The sequence below is a fragment of the Nuphar pumila genome, chromosome 2, assembly GCF_984573655.1.
Source record: "Nuphar pumila chromosome 2, dmNupPumi1.hap1.1, whole genome shotgun sequence".
Classification (NCBI taxonomy): Eukaryota; Viridiplantae; Streptophyta; class Magnoliopsida; order Nymphaeales; family Nymphaeaceae; genus Nuphar; species Nuphar pumila.
The window spans coordinates 104,301,014-104,323,538 of NC_143250.1; the positions used below are offsets into that span (position 1 = coordinate 104,301,014).

The following is a 22,525-nucleotide window of genomic DNA, read 5'->3' on the forward strand; positions in this document are numbered from 1 at the left end:
TTAGATCAAATGGTATATGAATGAGAATAGCATTGAATACAAAAAAGTAAGAGAGTTTGTCCAGTCCAGGGGCCTTAAGAACCATATTTCATTCCAAGGCCAAACTTTCATCTTTCTACATGGAGAACAACCAAAAAAGCAAATCTATTCCTTTCTAACCTTAAATTCAAGAGTTTTTTGTTTGTTAATCTCATCTTTCTTCTTTCCTTTTTCCTATTTTCGCTTAGTTGCAGACTTTACTGCCTCTTGGGGAAGAGATCTTCATCCACGGTGGCTGGAGATCCATCTTCATCTCCTTGAACGGCTGGCTCTTGCGAACCAAGGCGTCTTCCACCCGGACCCTCTTCTTCCCCTCGCTAACCTTCACCTTCACACCAAAGAGCTTCACGCTCTCCCCTTCTGCCTCCTGTTCCTTCTCCTCATCCTTCCCGAGCAACTCTGATGGGCTTGGCCCCTCACCCAGCATCAACCTATTGATGTGCTCCGGCGACACCTTGGCGTAGCTGGATAGGAAGGTGAGGAGCTCTACGCATTGCTTCTTCGTCTGCGAGAGCTCTGAACAGAGCAACTGGTTCTCCTTCTTCAGCTTCTCGTTCTCGTCCGAGAGGACGGAAAGTTGGGCAGCGACGCCGACTGAGCAATGCTGCCTCCGGGGAGGTTCCGAGGAGGTAGACGAAGAGGCATGGTCCTCGCCGGAGTTCGACGGCGACGACAGCAGCAGTGCGAGCTTACCACCTCCGACAGCCGGGCTCTGGACCAACGGTGCCTTCCTCCGGCGGATCTCCGACAAGAGGGCCTTCTTCCCTCGCCTGAAATTGTCGTTGGCGAACTCCCACCTGTCCGGGGCGATCTTTCGGAAACTCTGCACGACGGATCCCCCCGAAAGAGTATGAGGTCTATTTCATGGTTTATTATTGCGGAGAGCCCACACAAAGGAACGACTCTCACCTCGACTTTCACTAAAAATGAAAGAAAACACCTCGACTTTCACTAAAAATGAAAGAAAACACCTCCGCTTTCACTAAAAACGAAAGAAAGAAAATGAACACTTTGAAGGCTGTTTTCTTTGTCCTTCTTCCGAATTCCTATCTGGGTTCCCTCTTCCTCTAACCTCAAGACAAAAAAGGCACCATAAACCCCAAAAAATGAAAGAAAGAAAACACCTCCGCTTTCACTAAAAACAAAAGAAGGAAAATGAGCACTTTGAGGACTTTTTTCTCTCCTTCTTCCGAATTCCTATCCGGGTATGATACCTTTTCCCTCTACCTCTAACCCCAAGAGAATAAAGGCACCATAAACCCCAAAAATTCAGGATCGCTCTGATCCCCAAGACTACGACTTTTATGCACAATTCAAATACTTTAAGAACACTAGAAAGGAAACAAAATCATCAATATCCTTTCCGATCAGAAGAAAAAAGATGGGTAATGAGGAAAAACGAGCCGCTTACGTAAGTATTGAGCTGGCGAACGAAGCTGGAGAAATTATTGTGCTTGAAGTATTTGGGAAGGAGGTCCCCGGCGAACTCCGCGGGATTCCACACTACGAAGGTGCTTCCGCTCTCCCCCCACGAGATAACGTCGTCCGTCTCTGGGCCTTCGACCAACTGGTATGTCTTCGTCAGGAAGGGCGCCGGACCGGATCTCTGCGCCTCCCCGCACTCCTTCGCCATTTGCTTACAGAAAGAAGGAGTCATTTTCCCTCTTTCCCAAGAGAGAGAGAGAGAGAGAGAGAGAGAGAGAGAGAGAGAGAGAGAGAGAGAGAGAGAGAGAGAGAGAGTCCTAGCAAGCGAGGAGAAGAGGCGACCAACAGAAGAAGATAAGAGCCGTCAGGAATTCCCAACCCCAACAGTAGAACCCAAATGCCCTATCGCAAATCATGAGACCGTTCATTCAAGAAAAGCCCCTCCTTTCCAAGAAGAAACCCGAACCAATAGATCCCAAACGCAGAATCGATGGATCAAAAAGACCAATCGAATCACCAAAACTAAAGAAGAAGAAGTATTTACACAATGAAAGGAAACCCTTAAAAAACGATTATACGCGAGAATAAACAACCGGAAGGGAAGAAGACGTATTCACAAAGGAGAGGAAACCCCGTGTTCGAGAAAATTCTCAAGCTTCTCTCTTCAATTCCAACATAAACTTCGTTCCACGAAAACCTTTTCTCTACAGAAAAACAAACAGAATCTCCTTAAGAAGAGCTCCGATCCGTAAGATAATCCTGCTCTTTAGGGCTTGAATTTATTCAAAACCAATCCTCCCTAGATGCCAAACAAAGTCAGAAAAAAAGAAAGAGAGAAAATCAACAAACAACAGGAAGAAGAAGAAGAGGAGTTCGCCGAGACTTACAGTTCCAGACAGCACCGGAAAACCCCCAAACTTTCTCAACGACCCACCATTTTCCCGAACCAACCTTTCACCAAAAAACACAAAATCTCAAGAAATTTCCCTGGAAACCACGCGATCTGCAAACAAAGAAGTCCCGGAACTCCAAAGATCAACGCGCAGGAGATCTCCTTCGAGAACACCCCCCCGAAATTCCTCGAAATCTCAATCCGCGAAAATTCTACCATGAACCCTCACCACCCGTCTGATCCACGCCTCTTATACCTTATTCGATGGCCCAGATTTGACGAATCCCGACAATTTTGGTAAATTTTCGTACAAAAGAACACGATTATTTTTAAAAATTGCTAAAAGAAGGGGGGAAAGCGGGATGGATAAGCCACGAGAGGAGTCTCGAATAAAGGGGGGAGAAAGCTCAACCGTCCTCGTCAAATATAAAGCCAAAAAAAAAAAAAAAGAGAAATTTCCCTCGGGTTCTAAAAATTTCCAGAAGCAGTTGATCAGATAAGCAATTTGAAAAAACAACAAAGAAAAAGAAAAAGAAAGAGAACCGAAGCTTCTCGCAGGCGCAGGGAGTAGAAAGCACGTCAGACTTCTCGTATCCCACACGACGAGAAGGCTCTCGACGCGAGCCAGAGATCCGACGGTCGTGAATCAGCCACGTAACAAAGATATTCCCTTGGTCTCATCCTGCACCGCGCTCATCTCTCCCTCGCCCGCAAGTTGCTTCTCGATCCCTCCTGAGCCTTTAAAAATCTGGAGATGCAGGGATAGTTTGTCACAAGGACACAGCGTAAGGGACATGAGACACGTTTTCCTTTTTTTGTTTAAATATTTATTTATTCCTCAAAAAAAAACTGGGTCTTGGATCGATTCTGTTTCTACTGGATCTTACAAAGCTTATTATTCATGCATATGGCATGATTTGGGTTTTATCTTAAAAGAGATTCTCCTCAAGAGAACCGGTCACTGGTTCGAATCTGTTGTACTTACGATCGTCGTCTTAGACGCGTAAAACTTTTAGACTGGCTTGTCCAACCTGATTGAACTTATAAAGAATCTATCCTTAACTACCTGTGAAAACCCAGCCTCTATTTTTTGATATTTACACCAAAAAAACCGTCTTTCCAAATCAGAGACCTAGTCGTACTGGCTTAAACATCACTGTACTGTCGGTGTAAAACTCGGTGGGCTTACCCATTATCCTCAAAGAGTCACCACACTTCCACTTGTGCAAGGGATGCCTCCCATGAAATTTGAACCTAGACCGTCAGACTAACTAGAAACCAGGGTCCATGCCACTACCCCAAAACCCTTTGGGCCACTGTGCCAGTCTCTTGGAGTTTTTTTTAAGCTGAAATCTTTCCCTCGGTCTGGTCCATGGTAAGGTGAATCGGGTTAGTGGACGGGATCCTCACGTAGACCTAATCATATATGTTTATCCGATCCTAAATAGTTGCTTCATATCTCACCCAAAACCAGATCCGTTCTACTTGAATCTGGTTTGGGACCTAGGTTGAAAATCCAAAGAAAAAGGATCCAATTTGAAAAAAAGCAAAAAAAGGGAGGAAAAGGATTGTGAGATCTGGGTGGAATTTTTTGGGCATTCTCTCTTTCCTTTTTTTTTATTTCCTCTTTTACCCAACATTGAAGTAAACCTTCAGCCTGTTTTCCACGAGTTAGGTAGGTTTTGGCCATAATTCGATGAAAATTATGATAGAAAAATCGCAGAACCATTGATAGGGATGGCAGTGGAGCGGGGCAAGGGCGGCAAACAAGGTTTCCACCCTACACAACAACAACAACAACAACAACAACAACAACAACAACAACAACGCCTTCATCCCAAACAATTGGGGTTAGCGATATGAACCAAAAAGAAAATCATTTTGGGTCCTCCAAATGAATCTTTCTCCTCCACTGATTTCTATCCAATGTCATGTCCTCGGTGAGGTTCAAAGCATTCATATCATTTCTTATCATCTCCATCCAAGTTTTCTTAAGCCTACCTCGACCTCTTTTAGCTAATATATTTTCTCATTTCTCCATCTTTCTAATCGAAGCATCATTACGGCTTTGCCGAATATGCCCAAACCATCGTAAACGATTCTCACTCATCTTATTTTCAATTGATGCAACGCCTATTTCTTTGATATTTTTTTGTTCTGAATCTTATCTTTTAGTGTCTTTCCACACATCCATTGAAGCATACACATATTAGTTACACTCATTTTTTGAAAATGATGTCTCTTGACAGCCCAACATTCCGTACCATATAATAAAGCGGGTCTAATTATCGTCTTATAAAACTTTTTCTTCAACCGCAATGACATTCTACGATCGTACAACACTCCGGTTGCATTTTTTCATTTCATTCACCCAACCTTAATCCTATGATTTATATCTCCATCAATTTCTCTATTCTTTTGAATGATAGATCCCAAATATTTGCCCTCTATTTTTGCCTTCATCTTCACACGGGTTTTGATTTTAACCTCCATCCCCATTTCATGTCCTCCATCTTAGCTTGAAACGGAAAAAGGCGAGGCTGGGCCCCATTTATACTGTCATCCCCCTAAAGAAGGTGGAAGGATCAGGGACCGGGCAAGGCAGGGATCAGGACTGGGACAAGGCAGATTGGTAAGGTGTATAGTTGCGTGAACGGGATGATTGGCATGGTGTCAGCAAAAAATTCCATGCAAATTTGAGTTGATTCGGATTAAATACATTTTAAAATAAGATGGGATCAGGTCTGACAGTAGTACCATGAGAGCTGACTTGGATGTCGTTCATCTTAAAAATGAGCCACACAAATCAGACAAGAGGGAGAGAGGTTCATTGATTATGAGCCTGTTATCCATGGTGGATCATAAACGGCATCGAAAAAAAAAAGTGAGACCCATTCAAGTGATTGGTATACCACTCGTGGTGGTTTGGATGCCGCTCATTTTAAGATGAACGGCATCCAAGGCACACAGACGGTAATAATGTTAGAGATGCCTCTTACCTGTTCCCGTCTCTATTTAAATAGTTTAAAGGTATTTTTTTAATATGTGTCATCAACTGGATTCGGTTTGAACATTGAGTTAGGGTATAATACGCATGTCAAGAAAGAAACCTTAGGAAAGAAGCACGTAGAAAATGACTACTTTGGGGCTCCAATCACATGAAAAGGGCTGACTTGGGAACATGGACGTCGAGGTTTCGAAACCCCAAAAAGGAGTTTTTTGCCACAAGGTTAGGGATGGCCGTCCCCGCCTCGTTTGGACTAGGAATGGAGGTTAAAATCAAAACTTGTGCGATGAGGGACTTACATTTTCCCCAAACCTGCTCCTTCTCAGTCCTCGATCCCTGCCTTCCCCCATCTCCATCCTCGATCTCTGCCTTGTCTTGCCCTGAGTCGTCTCTCATCCTTCTTTAGGGATGGCAGTTGACCGAGGGAAAATGGGGCCTCACCCCGTTTGAACCAGGGATGAAGGACATGAAACGGGGATGAAGGCGGGAATGAAGGTTAAAATCAAAATCTCTGCGGAGATAGAAGTTAGAATTTTGAGACAGGACGGGGGTGGAGACCTTGTCCCCCTTCTGGGTCCAGTGCCATCCTACACAAGGGTTGAAGATGGGTATACTCTCTAGTAGGTCAGCAGCTACCTTAGTGTTTTACTCAATGTTGTCAGTACCTATATGTATCCTATAGGCAGAAAAAAAATTCTCATCACTCTTGAATAGGCTATTTTTTAATAAATGTATGAGGAAAAACTAAGAACTCTCGCCGAAGGAAAACCCCAAGTGAACCTCACGATCACCCTACCTTACATAACCTACCTTTGAAAGCTACGGACATATCTGTGCACCACCAAGGTTTGATCTAGTGCCTTCATCTCACAACCCAAACAACCACCCTGGTGACCATGCGAGCTTTGTGCAAACCAAACATCCTATTTAATAGAAACTGTCATTTTTAACTTTTTGTTTATATTTTGTGGATCATGCTTTGAGTGGTATCGTACTAACTAATATGCAGTAATATTTTTATTTTATTTTTAAGAGCTTAACAAACCAACTGCTGCAATGCACTAAAATTGTACAATTCTACGATCCTACTTTTGCACCAAAACATCATGATTCTAAAGTGAGACTCCTAACGGACCCTATTGATGAATTTTGTTACCAGCGCCCATAGTCACAAGCATGGTCTTTTCTTAAAAAATTCTCGTAATTTTATAACAATATTTTCAAAAAGTAATACCATATAAAAAATACAATGTTTTCGGAATATCACCTAATTTGAAAATACTGCATTATCATCCCAATATTGCCATGTCACTAATGTGATATTTATATTTTTATATGTTTAATGTTCTCTTATATATTTTATATACTTTTATAATTTACAATTGCCAACGTTTTCCCAACAAATATTTTTTTTAATTTATCGTGAGATTCCCTTTCACCGATAAAAATGCCGATAACGTATTTGTGACTATGCCATGATTGCCATCTATCCGTGTTCTTTTGGTATATTTTTCTTCACTAGAAATGTTGGTTTCTAGCTGACAAACCCTCAAGCTTGGAGTTGGAATAGATCAATACTCTTGTGGCCGGCGCATTGTGCAACAATAAAAAAAAAGGTTTTTCTTTTTTTTTAAAGGCAAACTGGGGTTAGGCAGACCCCGACCAGTTATAGAATGATACCATTGAGATTTGAAGTTGCAACGTCCTAACACAAGGTGACATGCACTAGCTGCTCCTACGAGACAAGTGGAGCCCCCTTGGTAAAAAAAGAAGTCTTCTTGCTTACCGTTTCAAAGGTAAAGAAGATGACAGTATTGAGCTTTTGACCTTTTGAAGCAGCTTGGTTTCTTTCATATATATATATATATATATATATATATATATATATATATATATATATATATATATATATATATATATATATATATATATATATATATATATATATATATAACTTACTAAACAGCACAGTCATAAATGAAACATGTTATTGGATTTTTGGTATTTTTTTTAGAAATTCTGACTATGCATATGTGATCTATATATTTGTTTTTATAGGAATCACTTCTTGGAGCATTTGATTCCAATGTATTGATACATTTTTATAAGGTTTAAAAAATTAATGACTTACACTTTCTACAAAATTTGAGGATCCAATTACCATTTTTTTCATCTAAAATACATGGTCCAAGTGTCCATTATAATAAATCCATCATGCTGAACACATCTATGGGGTTGAAATTAAAAAAAAAAAATACCAAGACCAGTAGCATACATGTTTCATTTATAACATGCCCCATTTAACATGTTCTCATTTCTCTCTCTCTCTCTCTCTCTCTCTCTATATATATATATATATATAGAGAGAGAGAGAGAGAGAGAGATAGATAGTTAGATATATGTATATATATAAATATGCGAAATAGAAAAATACAAAATACAAAACCTACTAAATGAAACATGATATTGGATTTTTATGAATTTGTGCTGTTTTTTCAAAATTCTGGCCATTCAGATGTGATCCATATGTTTGTTTTTATAGGGATTACTTTTTGTAACATTTGATTATGATGCATGAATAGGTTTTATAAGGTTTAAAAAATAAACAACCTATAATTTTCATAAAAATTTTAGTCTTCAAATACCAATTTTTCATCCAAAATGCATGATCCAAGTGCCAATTTCTAGTAAATCAATAGTGTTGGACACATCTATGGGATCAAACTTTAAAAAAAATACTGAAAATCCACTACCATGTTTAATTTAGTAGGTTTTAATTTTCCTATATATATAATGCAACATGCAAGTCATCTTTAGGTTTTTAAAATATTAAATTAAGGGAACCCTATTTTTATTAGTGAAGTAATTATAAGTGTAATCTTGCTTACTAGTGTGTGTGTGTGTGAATTTCCTTACAGAGTTCTACCATTGAAAGGGAAGAAGGTGGCACATGGGTTACCATTTATTTGTTTTTTTTGGTGAAGGAGAAAACTTTGATGAGGTATAAACTCCCAGCTTTACAAGAAAATCAGGACAGCTAGCAAACATGGGGTGAATCCAACGAAGCTCTAGCATCGGACATTTCTGCCTAGCTATATGAAAAAACAAGAGTAAAGAAGATGCGAGTCTAAGATCTTAGTGATCCTTTCCATCCAAACAGTCCAAGTAGACAATAAAAATAACACTCTTGAAAACGCCTGTGGATATGGCAAGATCTATTAAGGAAATAATTTGATGATCTGATGGTGGAATTATGGTCCATTCTCTCTTTTAAAAACACTCTTGCATTCTTATTGATGCCCACAAATCTATTTTTTTTTGTTTTTCTAGAAGCAATCATGTTCCATATACATAAAGAATTTAATATGTTGACCTAATTGGACCAATTGAAAGCCTAAAGTGTTTCTAGTTTCTACCGTCCATCAAGAATCTTTATCTTGGCTTATTTTTGTGACAAGTTAAGTTGAGATGAAACTAAACTAGTTGAGATTGAGTAGGAATGGCAATGGACCGAAGGGAAATGGGCCCTGCCCTGCCTCATCGTGTTTGGATCAAAGATAGAGGACATGCAATGAGGAATGCACGGGAGATGGAGGTTAAAATCAAAATCCGTGCGGGAATGAACTTACTCTTGCCCCTGTCGCTCTATTAAAAAATTACTAGTATACCCTTATACATAACATAAAATAATATATATATATAACCCTAACATAAAATCCCTTCTCGAATCTCTCCTCTCCTTCCTCTAATGACTAGTATACGACGAAGGAGTACAAAACCAGAGCCTTCATACTTTTTATTGTGGATAATTTAAGTGAAAAACCTCCCCATCGTGGACGGTATATTGGCTGGCTTTTGGTTGGTAAAACCCTTAAGGTCTCCTTTAGAGCTTGACTCGCCCATTTACTAACTGGCCAGGTTTTGACATGGTTCTTAACAGGCTCGGGTTTGAAGAGCAGTCCATGGCCCGATGCATTGGCCCAAAGGGCCAATGTGAAGCGTGCTGGTCCGATCCAACCCAATCCAAATCTATTTGTAAATAGTAATAATTAATAAGTTTTTAACTTTTCATGCACTCAATTAATTATCTTTCTAGTTTTCATAAAATTAATGAAACTAATTAGGTAAATATTAATAGTTACCAAGTTACTATGTAATAGTTATTTTTTTAAAATTTTGTATTATTAAACAATTAATAAATAACTCAAGCACATCCGATTGGCCCAAGCCTGGCCTACCTATATAACTGGTCAGGTTTCAGCCCCGGGACCCTTGTGGGCATAATCCTTTCATGAAAGAGAGGGTTGTACATTTCTTCTTTTGTTGTTGTTGAATGTTCGATATGAGAAACTGACGCACTTAACAGCTTGTTGGAGAAGAGAGGGAGGACCCCAAGAAGTCAAGGGTCTGTGGCAAAATATGATAGAGACTGATTAGAGCTAAAAGTCCAAAAACTTGAAGAATAAATGGACAAGACAGTGTCTTCGACTCACCTGCTCAAGGATTTGATTGGTTTAAATTCATTCCTTTTTCACCCCAGTAGATTGAACAAATTTTTTTTTGAGGGGAAATAAAAGAATTCATCAATAGAGTAGAAAAGTTGATTAACCAATTCTCACAAGTTGGTGACCGGCTCTTGCCCATTCATGTCATTCATCAATCCTATGTTGAAATATTGAAATTTAAATCCTCAGTAAAAATAATGGAATAAATCTGGATGTAATTGACTCTCTCTCTCTCTCTCTTGGTTTTCATCTAACCATAACTCAAGTTTGTAGATCTTGCACCAAAGTTCGCACCCAAGTAACACATTTAGTTTCTATTTTTTAAATTTTTATTAGAAGTTGGAATGTGTAACTTGGGTGTGAACCTGCACAAAATCAGTCAGCATGAATGCAAATGTCGCAAATATCACAAATATTTTGAAAATGTCATCATGTTATTATAACATTTTGAAAGGTTGACATAAATGATATTTTAAAAATATCTTGTTTTTATCATGATAATAATTTTTATAGCATCTTCTATGCTATTTATACCTTTAAACACATTTTCTAATACATATATACATCGCAATACTTTGTGATTTTCCTAAGAAAAAACCAGAATACTCAAAATATCACAAGATTTTCCCTCACTCACCAAAATGGGATTTGACATCGAGTGCAATGTCGTATCACTTCACAAGGCATGATAAACAAGCAAACACAGCAACATATACACCTGCAAGCTCCAACCATGCCCAACTTCCACAGAGGAAAGCCAAATAAGCTGGGCAGAACATCCAAGCTGCCGGCATCAGTCACTGACTGTATTTGTCAAGGATGAGGCATGACATTAGGGGAGAAATATTAGATGACATCCTCATGAGATTAAATACACAAAAAAACATGACATTTTTTCCCTCTTTTTCACAGTCTACATGATTTTGCCTCTGCTGACAATGTCCACAAAACTTAGAGTTCTAGTTATAAACAGTTACTATCACAGTACTGGCCCTATGTATACAAGAAACAGAGGCAGGTTGGTATTTGGTCATGTTGTAGTGTGGACTTATTTATCCCCTCGGCTCTCACAATGTCCATAAAACTTAGGGTTCTAGTTATGAGAAGTTACTATTACCGTATTGGCCCTATGAATAGAAGAAATAAAAGCAGGTCGGTGCGTCAGGCTGCAGCGTACATTTATTTATGCCAACTCCAATGCATAAATACCATAAGTACCTAGTTCGCTCTCTATCCATTCTCTCTCTTTGATCCATTTACTTGGTGATTTTGACTTCAGCTGGGAACCGTAGTAGCCAACAGAGCCTTCTCCCTGACACCCCATGTTTCCTGTAACATTCTCTCTCTTGGTCTTCCAAACCTTTTTGAACCTGCTGATTGTCCCTTCTGAACCAATATCATGGTTTTCATCTCTATTGCTACTCTCCCCATTAAAGTTGTCCTTCGTCCTTTTTCATGCTTAACCAGAGTTACCGGAAGCTTCTTAGATAAGTGTGCTCTCTTCTCAGAAATTCACTTCGAAAGCATGATACTCCTCGGTTCTAGAATTTGATGAGAACCTCGATTCTCCCACACCTCGATTCTCCCACGCTTCTTTTCTTATATGTCCTCTTATTCAATTTTTTATGTTTTTTATGTGTTAGCTCTCACTCTTCAAACTTACTTTTATGTGCTTTCTCTAAATTGGTGGCATCATTTTTAGATTTTGTTAAAATTTTAATTCTTACACTAAAAAAATCATGAAATTTAATATTAGTCACTTTTATTTCAGTTTTTATTTGTGTTTCATTTTAATTTTCATTCAATTCTTATATATATATTTTTATTCCTGGCTTCCCGCTTCCTATACATTTTAAAATGCATCCTTCTCGCTTTCGATTCTCATATCATTTTCCGCTTTAGCTTCCTACTGTGGCAACCTTGTGCTTAACCATGAGTTATGCTCCCTCCTTTGAGCTTTCTTCTATTTTGTCAAATAATGGCTCATGTTCTCTTCTGAATCATTGCTCTCTTCACAGCTTTCATCTTGAGGGCTGGCTGCATCCATCTCGGATGTCTCAATCGGTTCATCTTCATCCGTGTGGAGAAGAAGCCGCTTTTGCTGCGCAATTTTTTCAATAGATGATTTAAGGAATAAGTATATGGAGATCTTCTTCAGCTTAACTTCTTTAAAGGGGAGGTTCTGCTGGTCTGCATCAGTAAGCTGATAGTAGCCCTTAGCTTCTGACACGGTTGCAAGAGCATATTTCTGGCCAATAAATTCACATCTGCAAGTATGCCAGCAAACAGATAAGCTAATCAGGCTGAGAAGGCAATCAGTGAATGAGTTGAGCATTTTGCGAAACTGGTTGCATCTGCACTTTCTGTCATGGTAAATGCAATATTTCCCAATCAAACTACAACATCCAAATGCAGGAAAATATATATAAAGAAAAAGACCAATTTATGATCACATGAGCTCAACCGTTGCAGCTCTCCTGGCTTCATCTGAATCAGGATAACCCGGGCTCCAAGAACCCAACACATAAACTGAGTATTTGACCAACTTGGGTTGTCTGTCTGTAGTTAATGTAGGCCATCACCAACTTTTAGTCCTATGTTGTGATGTCCTTCCCATAATTTCAAGTGGCTAAGATATGCCATCATGTGCGGTGGAGATTGAATATGATCGAGGATCAGTTATCTGCAATATGACCAGAACTGCTCTCAATTCAGGCTGGTAAATAAGCCATGTTGTAACTCGGCTCTCTAATCAGTGCTTTGTTGGGGCTAGTAAAATAAGCTTTGTATTTAATGAGCGCATCATGCCCAATGGGCCATACTTGAACAAAGGATACTCATCTTGGTTCAGCCATGGTAAGCTCAAACGGGTTCGCAACATGTCATATTTTTTATAAGATGCACGCATATATTAGTTACTAAGCATAACCCCATGTAAGAATTGTTCATATTATATGCAGCCACATGGTGGGTATGAATCAACCTGCTTCACAGCCACCCATCTTGTCATTTTTCAAGATGGGTGTGGTGTCCATCTCGAGAAATGCTGAAATGGATGGTCATCAGCAGCGGAGCCGCTGCATAAAAAAATGACCTCATGTTAAAAAAAAAAAAACAAGGACCGAGTCAACTGCTTTGTCCTTCAAATGAGATGATTCTCAATGCACCAAGCATGAATTTCTGCACCAATTAACTTCAGCATGAAGGATGTCAACTCATCACGTGACTATTACATGACTACCAATATAAACAACTAGAACAAAAGAATGTTAGAGCAGACGGCCCTTACTAACAGTTCAAAAATGGACCAACGTATGAACCATTTTAGTTTTCAGTGTTCCAAGTATTTTTACTTTATCTGAATCTGCAGATATACACACAAATGCTTGTTTTACTTGGTATGGAATTATTTTCATGATAAAACCCAGTTTTTTATTGTATTATTTTGATGCAGCATGAGTTGTTTTCTGGATTCCTTTAAAAAATTGTAGAGATTTATTTTCAAGGATTGATTTATAAAACGCACTCGGAATGTTGAAAGCCAGATAGTCAACTCTTAAACAGTTAAAAAATGGACCAACGTATGAACCATTTTAGTTTTCAGTGTTCCAAGTATTTTTACTTTATCTGAATCTGCAGATATACACACAAATGCTTGTTTTTACTTCGTATGGATTTATTTCGATGATAAAACCCAGTTTTTTATTGTATTATTTTGATGCAGCATGAGTTGTTTTCTTGATTCCTTTAAAAATTTGTAGAGATCATATTTGCAAGGTATGATTTATAAAACGCACTACGGGATTTTGAAAGCTAGATGGTCCACTCTTAAACTGGTTAGGAAGGCAGTTAGGTTCAAATCACGTGGCGACACCCTTTGGGCAATTACGCTGCCAGGACAATGATCGTAAGTACAGCAGGCAGAGCCAGCACGGCTAAATATAAAAAAAAACTGGTTAGGAAGGACCAATATGCCAAACAGATCTGTTCAGTCGGACCTAAGCCATCATGTGTGATCCCAAAATTATTATTACTTTTTTTTACTCAAAAAAACCTCTCTAGGCACAGAAACCTGGCTGCGCTGGCTCAGCCTGCCGTAGTTAATGTCACTGTCCATGTCAGCATAAAACTCCGAGGGCTTACTCCCTAATTATTTGCTTGGGGACTGAAACCACGAAAGTCCTAACAAATTCCAGGTTTGCACAACAGATGTTTATTAGAAGCAAAAAAATCCAACTTATTAGTAAAAAATGAACCTAAACCCAAAAACCAGTTTACAAGCCAAAAACTCGAACATCACTAGCAAACTAAACATTGCAAACAAACTTGCTGTCAAACACATGCTACAGTTAGCAAGGCCAACTGCACGTATAAGCACAGATAGCAGTTGGTGCTTGTCCCTCCCCTTCTAATGTTTGAGTTGACATAGAACTAGCAGATCAGCTTCACATTGATGAACTAAAACTGTCCGTTGGAAACTCTTCTGTAAATGTATATAGCATCTTCTACTAGTAACCTTCCCCAATTCTGTCAGTGATATACCCCACCATAGTTGATCAAAAAAGTCTTATGATTCAGTTTCCAGATCCTCGAACACCGAGTCCATCCTTTGCAGTCACAGATGAGAGATTCTCGTCAGAATTCACTGACCAACTGAAAGGAACGACCTGCAAAACATTTGATGAATACACCAACTTTAGAATAATGGCTTCAAACATGGATACATACACGACTCTGGGTTTGTCTGGACTTTTTAGCGGCACTGTCAAGATCGCACATAGACAGGTAGCAAACATCATCAGCTTGGTGTCTAATGACCCAAGTATATGACAGATTGACACTAACAAATTAAGTTTCATGAACTCCGACTAATCACTTATCAGTTTCTGCTCAAGACTTTAATTTAAAGTAGAATTTCCAACTAGCAAACAGAATCTCATGCAGATTTTAGACCATGAACCAAAATCCTCGGTCCTTAATAACTAGAACATGGATCTGGTCACACGCCTTGAGCCTACCATGTGTGGCAGTTCATGTAAATGTGTAATATTTCTCAAAAATGTTGCAAGATCAATGGTTGACCCGTTCAACTTGGTAACACAAACTTCAGGATGTTTAAACAATGATGGCATGCCAAACACTAATGTTAATCAAAGACATGACATGAAAACATTGGAAAGTTAATGTGTTTGTGTGTATCCATTACTTGGTCAACATCTAAAGCTTCACCATTCCTTTTCTGCAGCTTTTTCATCCGAGTTCCTTCAACCAAATTCTCACCTTTATCATCTGAGAAATTTTGATCTGACACCTCTGTCCAATGATCACCACAAAAGAATGGATATCAGATATAAATGCAAGACAAAGCAAGCTTTTTCCCTTGCAGTGATTAATTGCAGATTCTTATTGTGGAAAATCTAAAGATCATGAATGCATAAAAGTAGCCAAGACCAAACTATTAGTTGAAAAAAAATATAAATGAAGCAATAATTCTAGCTTTGGACATGCAGTACAAATCAGCCTTCAGGAAGAAGTTGAGATGCAATCATTTTGTTGAAATTCACAATCAACAATATTAGAATCCAATACCAAAATTGGCTAATTGTGCACAGAAACCCAAAAAAATGCCATCAAGGTTGTCGGCAAAATCAAATGTTGCTGCAAAAAACATGTTTGAGTGTAACAGAAGCAACATATGAACAACACATACATATTCAGACTCAACTCTAACCATCATATAGGTTAGAAACAACAAAAGCCTAAAATTAAGCTATTAATCATGGATTCGACTTGGCATTGAATACTCAGCAAGACTCAAGCCCCCACTTAGAGCAAGTTCTCAGAAGTCCACATGAATCTCAACCACTCAATTTGAGCAACCAGATCATCTTGCATTGCTCCCTTATAGAAAACAAAAAGACCTCGTTGATAATGTTACCTTTGATAAACATGAATTGGTCCAACATAATAGACAGACAAACTGAAGACTAGGGTAAATGAAAAATTATCAGATCTATGCATCTAATATTATAGAAGAGAAAAACTGCCAGAATATGCAATCCTACGGAGGATACATAATTTTGTTAGGTTATAATTAGCAATGAAAGATTTAATGGCCAATAAATATCCAAAACTAACCTCAGAAATATTGAAAGAAGTCAGAACCTGTATGGGCAATCTGAGTAGTTGAAACTCATGAACATGCCTCCCTCAGTTTCATATCAATTATTGCATATCTTAATGATCGTGCACAAAGACATAATACATAAAAAGTAGATGCTGTAAAAGTTTTCTATTTTATTGACATTCAATTTGGTTCCAGCCCTCAAAATCACAAGATAACTTTGTTCCAGTTTCAATCAGCCCTTTTTTCAGCATCAATCTAAGAAAGTGCACGACATTGTTAAGAATTTTGGTCACTGCATTATTTTAGTAGATAAGAAGTAATAAGTTATATATATATATATATATATAATCTAAACATGCAAATATTGAGAATATAAATGGCAGGATATTTTTGAATTTATCCATGTGCATGTAGTGGTGTAGCTAGGATTCATGTGAGAGGGGGGGGGGGGGGGCAAACAGGGGTGTAGCAAAAAAAAAAAATTTTTTTGTGTGATAGTCGGGGGTTCGGGGGCAGCGCCCCCGGAAAAAAAAATTGAGATAAAATAAAAAATGGCTATAATTATTAATAAAAATCTATTTCATATGGACGAATCAAACTATTTTCTGCAGTCAGGGCTGGTCTAGGACTGGGCTGGGTTACAAAAATGGATAAAAATATATTTTATATGGAATCAGGGCTGGGCTAGGGCTGGGCTTTAAAAAAAAAAAAAAATTTAACTGTTTCGGGAGGCAGGACTGGGCTACAGCCCAGTCCTGCCCCCCCCTAGCTACGCCTTTGTGTGCATGGTCCACCTATAATTCAATCTGTCAGAATTTTTATTTGATGATATTTTGTTAATGATCATGCTTCATTCTTGTGATCCTCTTAATGGAACAAAATTTCGAGTTCTTTGATACTTTTGTTAGATTCATCTCCTCCCTTGAATATCATTCTGACCAAAAGATTATCCTTTCTGCAAGTGATTAAGGTGAGATGGAGTGTACATATCCTTCGCAATCCAATACCATGAATGTGCCAAGGAAAATAAAAACAATAATGGAAAGATCAGAGGGACTGATCTTGCTTATAATGTTATCATGGGATACGGTCTTTGCAATGCCAAAATATTTAGTTGCATTGCTAAATCATGATACTTGCAATTCTGACAAGATTTTTTATATCACTTACGGATATCCAATCCGCAGACAGAATAAAAACTGGAAAACTATCCTTAGAAAATGAAAACCACTAAACATAGTTGAAAGGAGTCCGTCAATATGTCAGAAATGAAATAAGGGACAGCTGCTAGTGAAAACAGCTCACGGTCTCACTCATCTGAAGATCCTGATAAATTCACGCTTCTCTGTAAGAACCAATTTAATTCTGGATGGTTTCACATTAAAAAAAATCAGAACTATGTGTGGTGATTGTAACCGTGAAAGTTAGTTTTATAACCACTATAATCATTTGAAGTTAAAAATAAAAACTTACTGTCAGAAAAAAGGAAATAGACAACCATAGATGGAAAACAAAAACCCCATTTCACAAGCCAAGGTAGAGACATGCACTACAGATCATGATCCATAAGACGTACAATAATAGCACACTAGGTAAGAAGATGCTATAGAGAAAATTTGAGTGAATCTTAGAAAAACTTAATCCAATCAAGCCGAAAATGGAGTTTGTATAAAATCAGAGAGCTCCATATCGACCTTTTTTTTTTACAATGCTTCATATTGAGTAAGCCCAAAGAAACGTGGCCTCTGGCTGCATCCTTTTGTAAGAATAATGCGAATCAGGAATAAAAAAAGGCTTATGTATACCTGGGTCTAAATTGAGTACCAGATCCATCTTAACCAGCTTTGGTTTAGTGAAGTCATTGCATCACGAAGCTCACAACTATCAAATATGCATACTGCATGCTTCATGTTTCAAAACTAGAAGCTTCATTGTGATTTTTTCTGGGATTAATTGGCTACTATTTGGTATAATCAGCTATCTAGAAAATGTAACAAAGAAAAATGTGAATGCAGCATGTTGATTCAATGATTTGTAGGATTATTGCTTATAAGTCAAGTTTTCAAGACTTCTTTATCAGTTGAATGGGAATCTATTGAGACACACAATCTTAAAATGCATTAATCTACATGCCAGATAAACTAATAACTCACTATAGCTCAGAAGATCACGCAGGGTACCTGTACTGTTGCCAGAGGCTTTGTGTATACGCATATGAGGACGACGACTATGAATCTGTCTGAGACAGGTTTTGGGTGCATTTGACACCACTTCATTCCATTCACTCAGTGGACCCTTTCCAACCACAGAAGAAGCCTTCCCCAACAATCCCGATGATGTCACTCTCTGTGTTTTACTAGATGAAGCTGATGTGAAATGATGGATCCAAGGATTAGTGGAGAGATCCTCTGATTCTTTTTTAATATCCGCTTGAGCATCGGTACCACCAAAATTAAGCCTCTGCCAGCAACCCTTTTGCAAAATCTTGAACTGGAAGAGCAGGCAAAACTTCAGCAACGACAAAACATGAACAAACAGGCTAAAAATTAGACAGTTTGATTTCCAACCTGGCTGATGACAGGCGAGCTGCCGGTTATCGACTGAGCAGAAGTCTGGTCCAGCAGTTTTCTCTTCTTCGACAGCCAATTCAGCAGGTGCGCAGAAAAATACTTTTGATTGTGCAGTTGTCGAACGAAAGAAGCTTCCATGGAATTGATATATGAACTGTGCTTCTCGTTCGTCCACTTGCCCGCCAAGGACTCTGCTGCCTGTATTCCAAAGGTTCTCTTGATGAGGTTCAACAAAAGAAACAATGCAGAGATACAGAAAGGAAAAGTTGACCATCATAGCAATTATTACTTCAGATTCCATGTCAATTTGTGCATGATTAAGAGAAATGAAAGGAAGTCACAAGATAAAGCCACTCTTGGGAACACGGGGTTACAAAATCTAGAAAGAACAAAAATCTAGACATAACTTTCCAAAATCGTACCATGTTAATGGTCATTTCTTTTTTTCCATGAGGAACAAAGAAACCACCCCGAAGCAAGAGACCTGATCGCGCTGCTCAATGCATGCCAACCAACGGTCGCTTGTCCGGTGGTGTAAACCCGTGGCGCACCCCTCACCCCCAAGGAGTCTCCTTGCTTCGGCGATAGTGCAAGGCATTGAGGCCCGTGGGATTGGAACCTCGACCGCCCCCGTCTAGCGGCCTTGGCCCCATCCCACTGTACCAAACCCCTTGAGGCTAATATTCATCATTTCTTGTGTTCAAGCACCAAAACTATGATCACCTTTGTCCTCTAACTATTAAACATAGGAAAAAGGAAACGCCACAAGTGAGGCTCAAAATTGGGCAGACTCAATCACCATTTAAAGAGATGAAACAAAAGAAACCACCAAAGTTTTTTGACGCCCTTCATAAATCACCCAGAAAAAAAGAAGAAAAAAGAAATTCAACAAGACTTTCCACAGGAATCATATCGTACATGCATAGATAGAACTCATATGCATAAAAAAAGGACAGATTCATCGTGTTCTATTCATATTTTCCAAATCTATCAAAAGAAATAAAAAATCAAAATCTAAAACCAACTCAGGGAAACATTTCTACAAGAAAAAAAAACCGAAGTCATCATTTTCCATCATCTCCTACAATACCAAACACCAACCAAGAAACCATCTAACCGTTCATGAATTGCCACCAACATCAGATCTTCATGCAAACCAAACGACAAACAAAAAAATGGAGAAAAAAAAAACCAAAATCAATTTCATAGGGATTGAAGCACAAAATAAATAAAACAAATAAACAAAAAAAAAACTCCATTAAATACCATGCTTGGTGCATCTTCAGATCTGGGTGGTGGCGTAACACCAAGCTCCTGCCTCACCTCCGACGAGAAGTCCGTCCCTTCCGAGTCGCCGCCGCAAACCGGCCGTCCCTCCACCGCCTCCACCACCGAGTCGACCGCACCACCAACACAACCATCCTCCTCCGCCACAGGTACGCCCACCGGCACGACCGAATCGCCACCTGTTCGCATCGATCGCATGGTTCTCCACCAAAACCGCAAAATGAGAGAGAGAGAGAGAGAGAGAGAGAGTATTCTAGGGGTGGAGGCCAGGAAGGTTTCGTAATATAGCTCCAGTTGGCATCTCTTTACACGTATCACCATCGTCAAAGAGTGCCACGTCATCAGATATAATATCTATGCTGCAACTCAAGGCAGATATTTTTGCGGTCCCCTCCGCGAAAAATATCCTAGCCTGTGATGACGTGGCACTTTTCATTTTTCCAATTGTATTCCTTGTTCAGAGTCTACTATATGGGACCCACCAAACCGCACTTTTTGTACGCTTTGTTGGTTTGCCGCCCCAAGGTTGAAGTTGTGTGTGTATCATTTTGACTCAGAACAGAGTCGAATCGGACATACTGAACCAGACCCAGCAACGAAGCGAGGGGAAAAACCGAACTCCGTGGATCGCTGGGTTCGGACCAATCGATTGCTATGGGCTCCATTTGGGGACTGACTCAATTCAGGCAACTCCGATCGTCTGGACCAACTAACCATTTCATTTCGAGCTCAGGTGAGCCAATACAGGAAGACCGTGGGCTCGTGTTGCTCGAAGCCTTGTGGCTCTAACCCTTCAAGGTTCTAAATGAGCTCACCTTAGCCCTTTGAGTCAAAGCTAATCCCCCGAAGACTGGGTCACCTACAAAGTCAATGTGATCACATGAGTCGGAGTCTACGAGTCTGTTTCGGGAAAAACCGAGTTGAACTCAAACCGAAACGAATCGGGCGAGTCACCAAACTGTGGGCGTGGGATCTTGACAGATTGATTAATTAATGGTGGAGATTTTTTCTTGAGATATTTTTGGTTGGTGCAAGATATTTTGCACATGCTGCTTCTACTTGAAGGTTTGTCATGTTTTGCTCATCATTATCATCGAGTCCATCTCCCCTGGTGGCATATGCCCCAACTAAGGTCCGTATCGGACCCTTTTCTTTTGGTGGGGGATCAGGGTCCACGATTTGATCAAATTGGATCCCACTAAGCCATTAGGAATATGAGGTGGTTGTTCGTTTTAGAAGTATATGATAAGTGATTTCTTTTCCTTTTTATTATTGCTTGAAAAAGATCAGTATGATGTTGTAGCCCTTGATTAGTTGAGATCAATGGTGCAAAGGGGGGTATGGTCCTATACCTGTCAAGTAGGGATGCAAACGGATCGGATATCCAATCCATGTCCAACATTTTACTTCTGGATATGAATCTTTTAAGTAAAAACCGCATGTGCATTTAGATCGGATTAAGTCAGATCTGGAGTTAATCCAAATTAAAATCTGGCCCGATTGCATTTTTTACATGTAAATAGCTTGTTTTTGTTCTTATTTTTCTGGATCTAGTATTACCAATTCAAATTCAACATTACCTCTTTACATGTGATTCAGACCCGGAATCAGATTCAGATCTGCTATTTACATTTCGGATTCAGATTTGGATCTGAAAAGATCCAGCCTGAATCTGACCCATTTGCACCCCAGCTGCCAAGGTATTAGATCAAACCCTCCTCAGTCCTCACCGTGTTCCTAAACAGCAATGCTTTGGGTCAGTGGAGATGGGGATATCAAATAGGTAACCCAGCTGGTGATCGGATCCAAATTCTGGTCCTTGTGGACTGATGAAGCCACGCAAGTAATTTTGAGTTCAGACCGGGTTTTGGAGCATTCTGATCCACCAAGCCTGAGATGTTTCGAAAAAAATCTGCTCTTCGGATCGATCTAGGAGATTGATCCGAAGCTCTAAACTTTTCGGACCAGGGACTCGGTGCCTCGGATCCTGATATACAACATGGATAATAAGAACATTCCTCAAGTGGATTGATTATATATGGGTTCAATTCCTTATGCAAGTAATACATTTCTCATTTCCTTTTTAAGTTCCAAAACTGGGCATGTTAAATATTCAATCCATTGTGGTTCAAAAAAATCTACAGAAAAAATTGTTAATACCACCTATTGGAAATGGATCATGATCCACCGAACCCAAAAAATTAACATCTTTGGGTGTGCATATAGCTTGAGAAAAATGACCGCTCTTTAATTAGAGTTCCAATCTAATCATGGTTTCTGTTATAAAATAGATTATTATTATATAATTTTTTGAGTTATGAAAGGTTTGGCTTAGTGGGATGGGGCCTAGGCAACTAGGCAGGCGGTTTAAGTTCAAATCTTATGGGTGTCATCCCTTGCTCAAAACGTGAAACTGTAATAGTGTATTTTTTTACCATTTGTCCTAGTTCTTGCACCAAGGCCAAAGTCTCAACTTTACAAAAATTGTTTTCTACTTGATGCTGGAGAAAATTTGTGTGTCAAAAGCTTTCATTTTGATTTTATATCACAATTTGAGGTCTTGAGAAGAATTTAGGGTTGTAAATGGGTAGGATTCAGTTCGGATGCGGGCATTACCAAATCCGACTAATGGAATGTGTTTTAATCAAAGTTGGATTCGGATCCAAACTCGAA

The 22,525-nt window shown here is 39.1% G+C and overlaps 2 protein-coding genes across 4 annotated transcripts; both read right to left on the minus strand.

The window, feature by feature from the left end:
• LOC149846516 (heat shock factor protein HSF24-like) lies at window positions 1-2,934 on the minus strand. 2 transcript variants are annotated; one of them, XM_089996392.1, is made up of 3 exons: window positions 2,352-2,934; window positions 1,451-2,263; window positions 1-862 (listed from the first exon to the last, which is right to left on the minus strand). In XM_089996392.1, exons 2-3 carry the CDS (start codon window positions 1,694-1,696, stop codon window positions 224-226), a joined length of 885 nt encoding a protein of 294 aa, XP_089852518.1. In that variant the 5' UTR covers window positions 1,697-2,263; window positions 2,352-2,934; the 3' UTR covers window positions 1-223. The 2 variants fall into 2 exon arrangements, with proteins under 2 accessions (XP_089852518.1, XP_089852516.1); XM_089996390.1 differs by having other exon boundaries at window positions 1,451-2,168; window positions 2,352-2,767.
• An 11,131-nt stretch (window positions 2,935-14,065) lies between these two features.
• On the minus strand, window positions 14,066-20,079 carry LOC149846517 (cold-regulated protein 27-like). 2 transcript variants are annotated; one of them, XM_089998044.1, is made up of 5 exons: window positions 19,889-20,079; window positions 18,563-18,763; window positions 18,176-18,485; window positions 15,075-15,181; window positions 14,066-14,535 (listed from the first exon to the last, which is right to left on the minus strand). In XM_089998044.1, exons 1-5 carry the CDS (start codon window positions 20,048-20,050, stop codon window positions 14,443-14,445), a joined length of 873 nt encoding a protein of 290 aa, XP_089854170.1. In that variant the 5' UTR covers window positions 20,051-20,079; the 3' UTR covers window positions 14,066-14,442. The 2 variants fall into 2 exon arrangements, with proteins under 2 accessions (XP_089854170.1, XP_089854169.1); XM_089998043.1 differs by having other exon boundaries at window positions 19,832-20,079.
• Window positions 20,080-22,525: the final 2,446 nt, after the last annotated feature.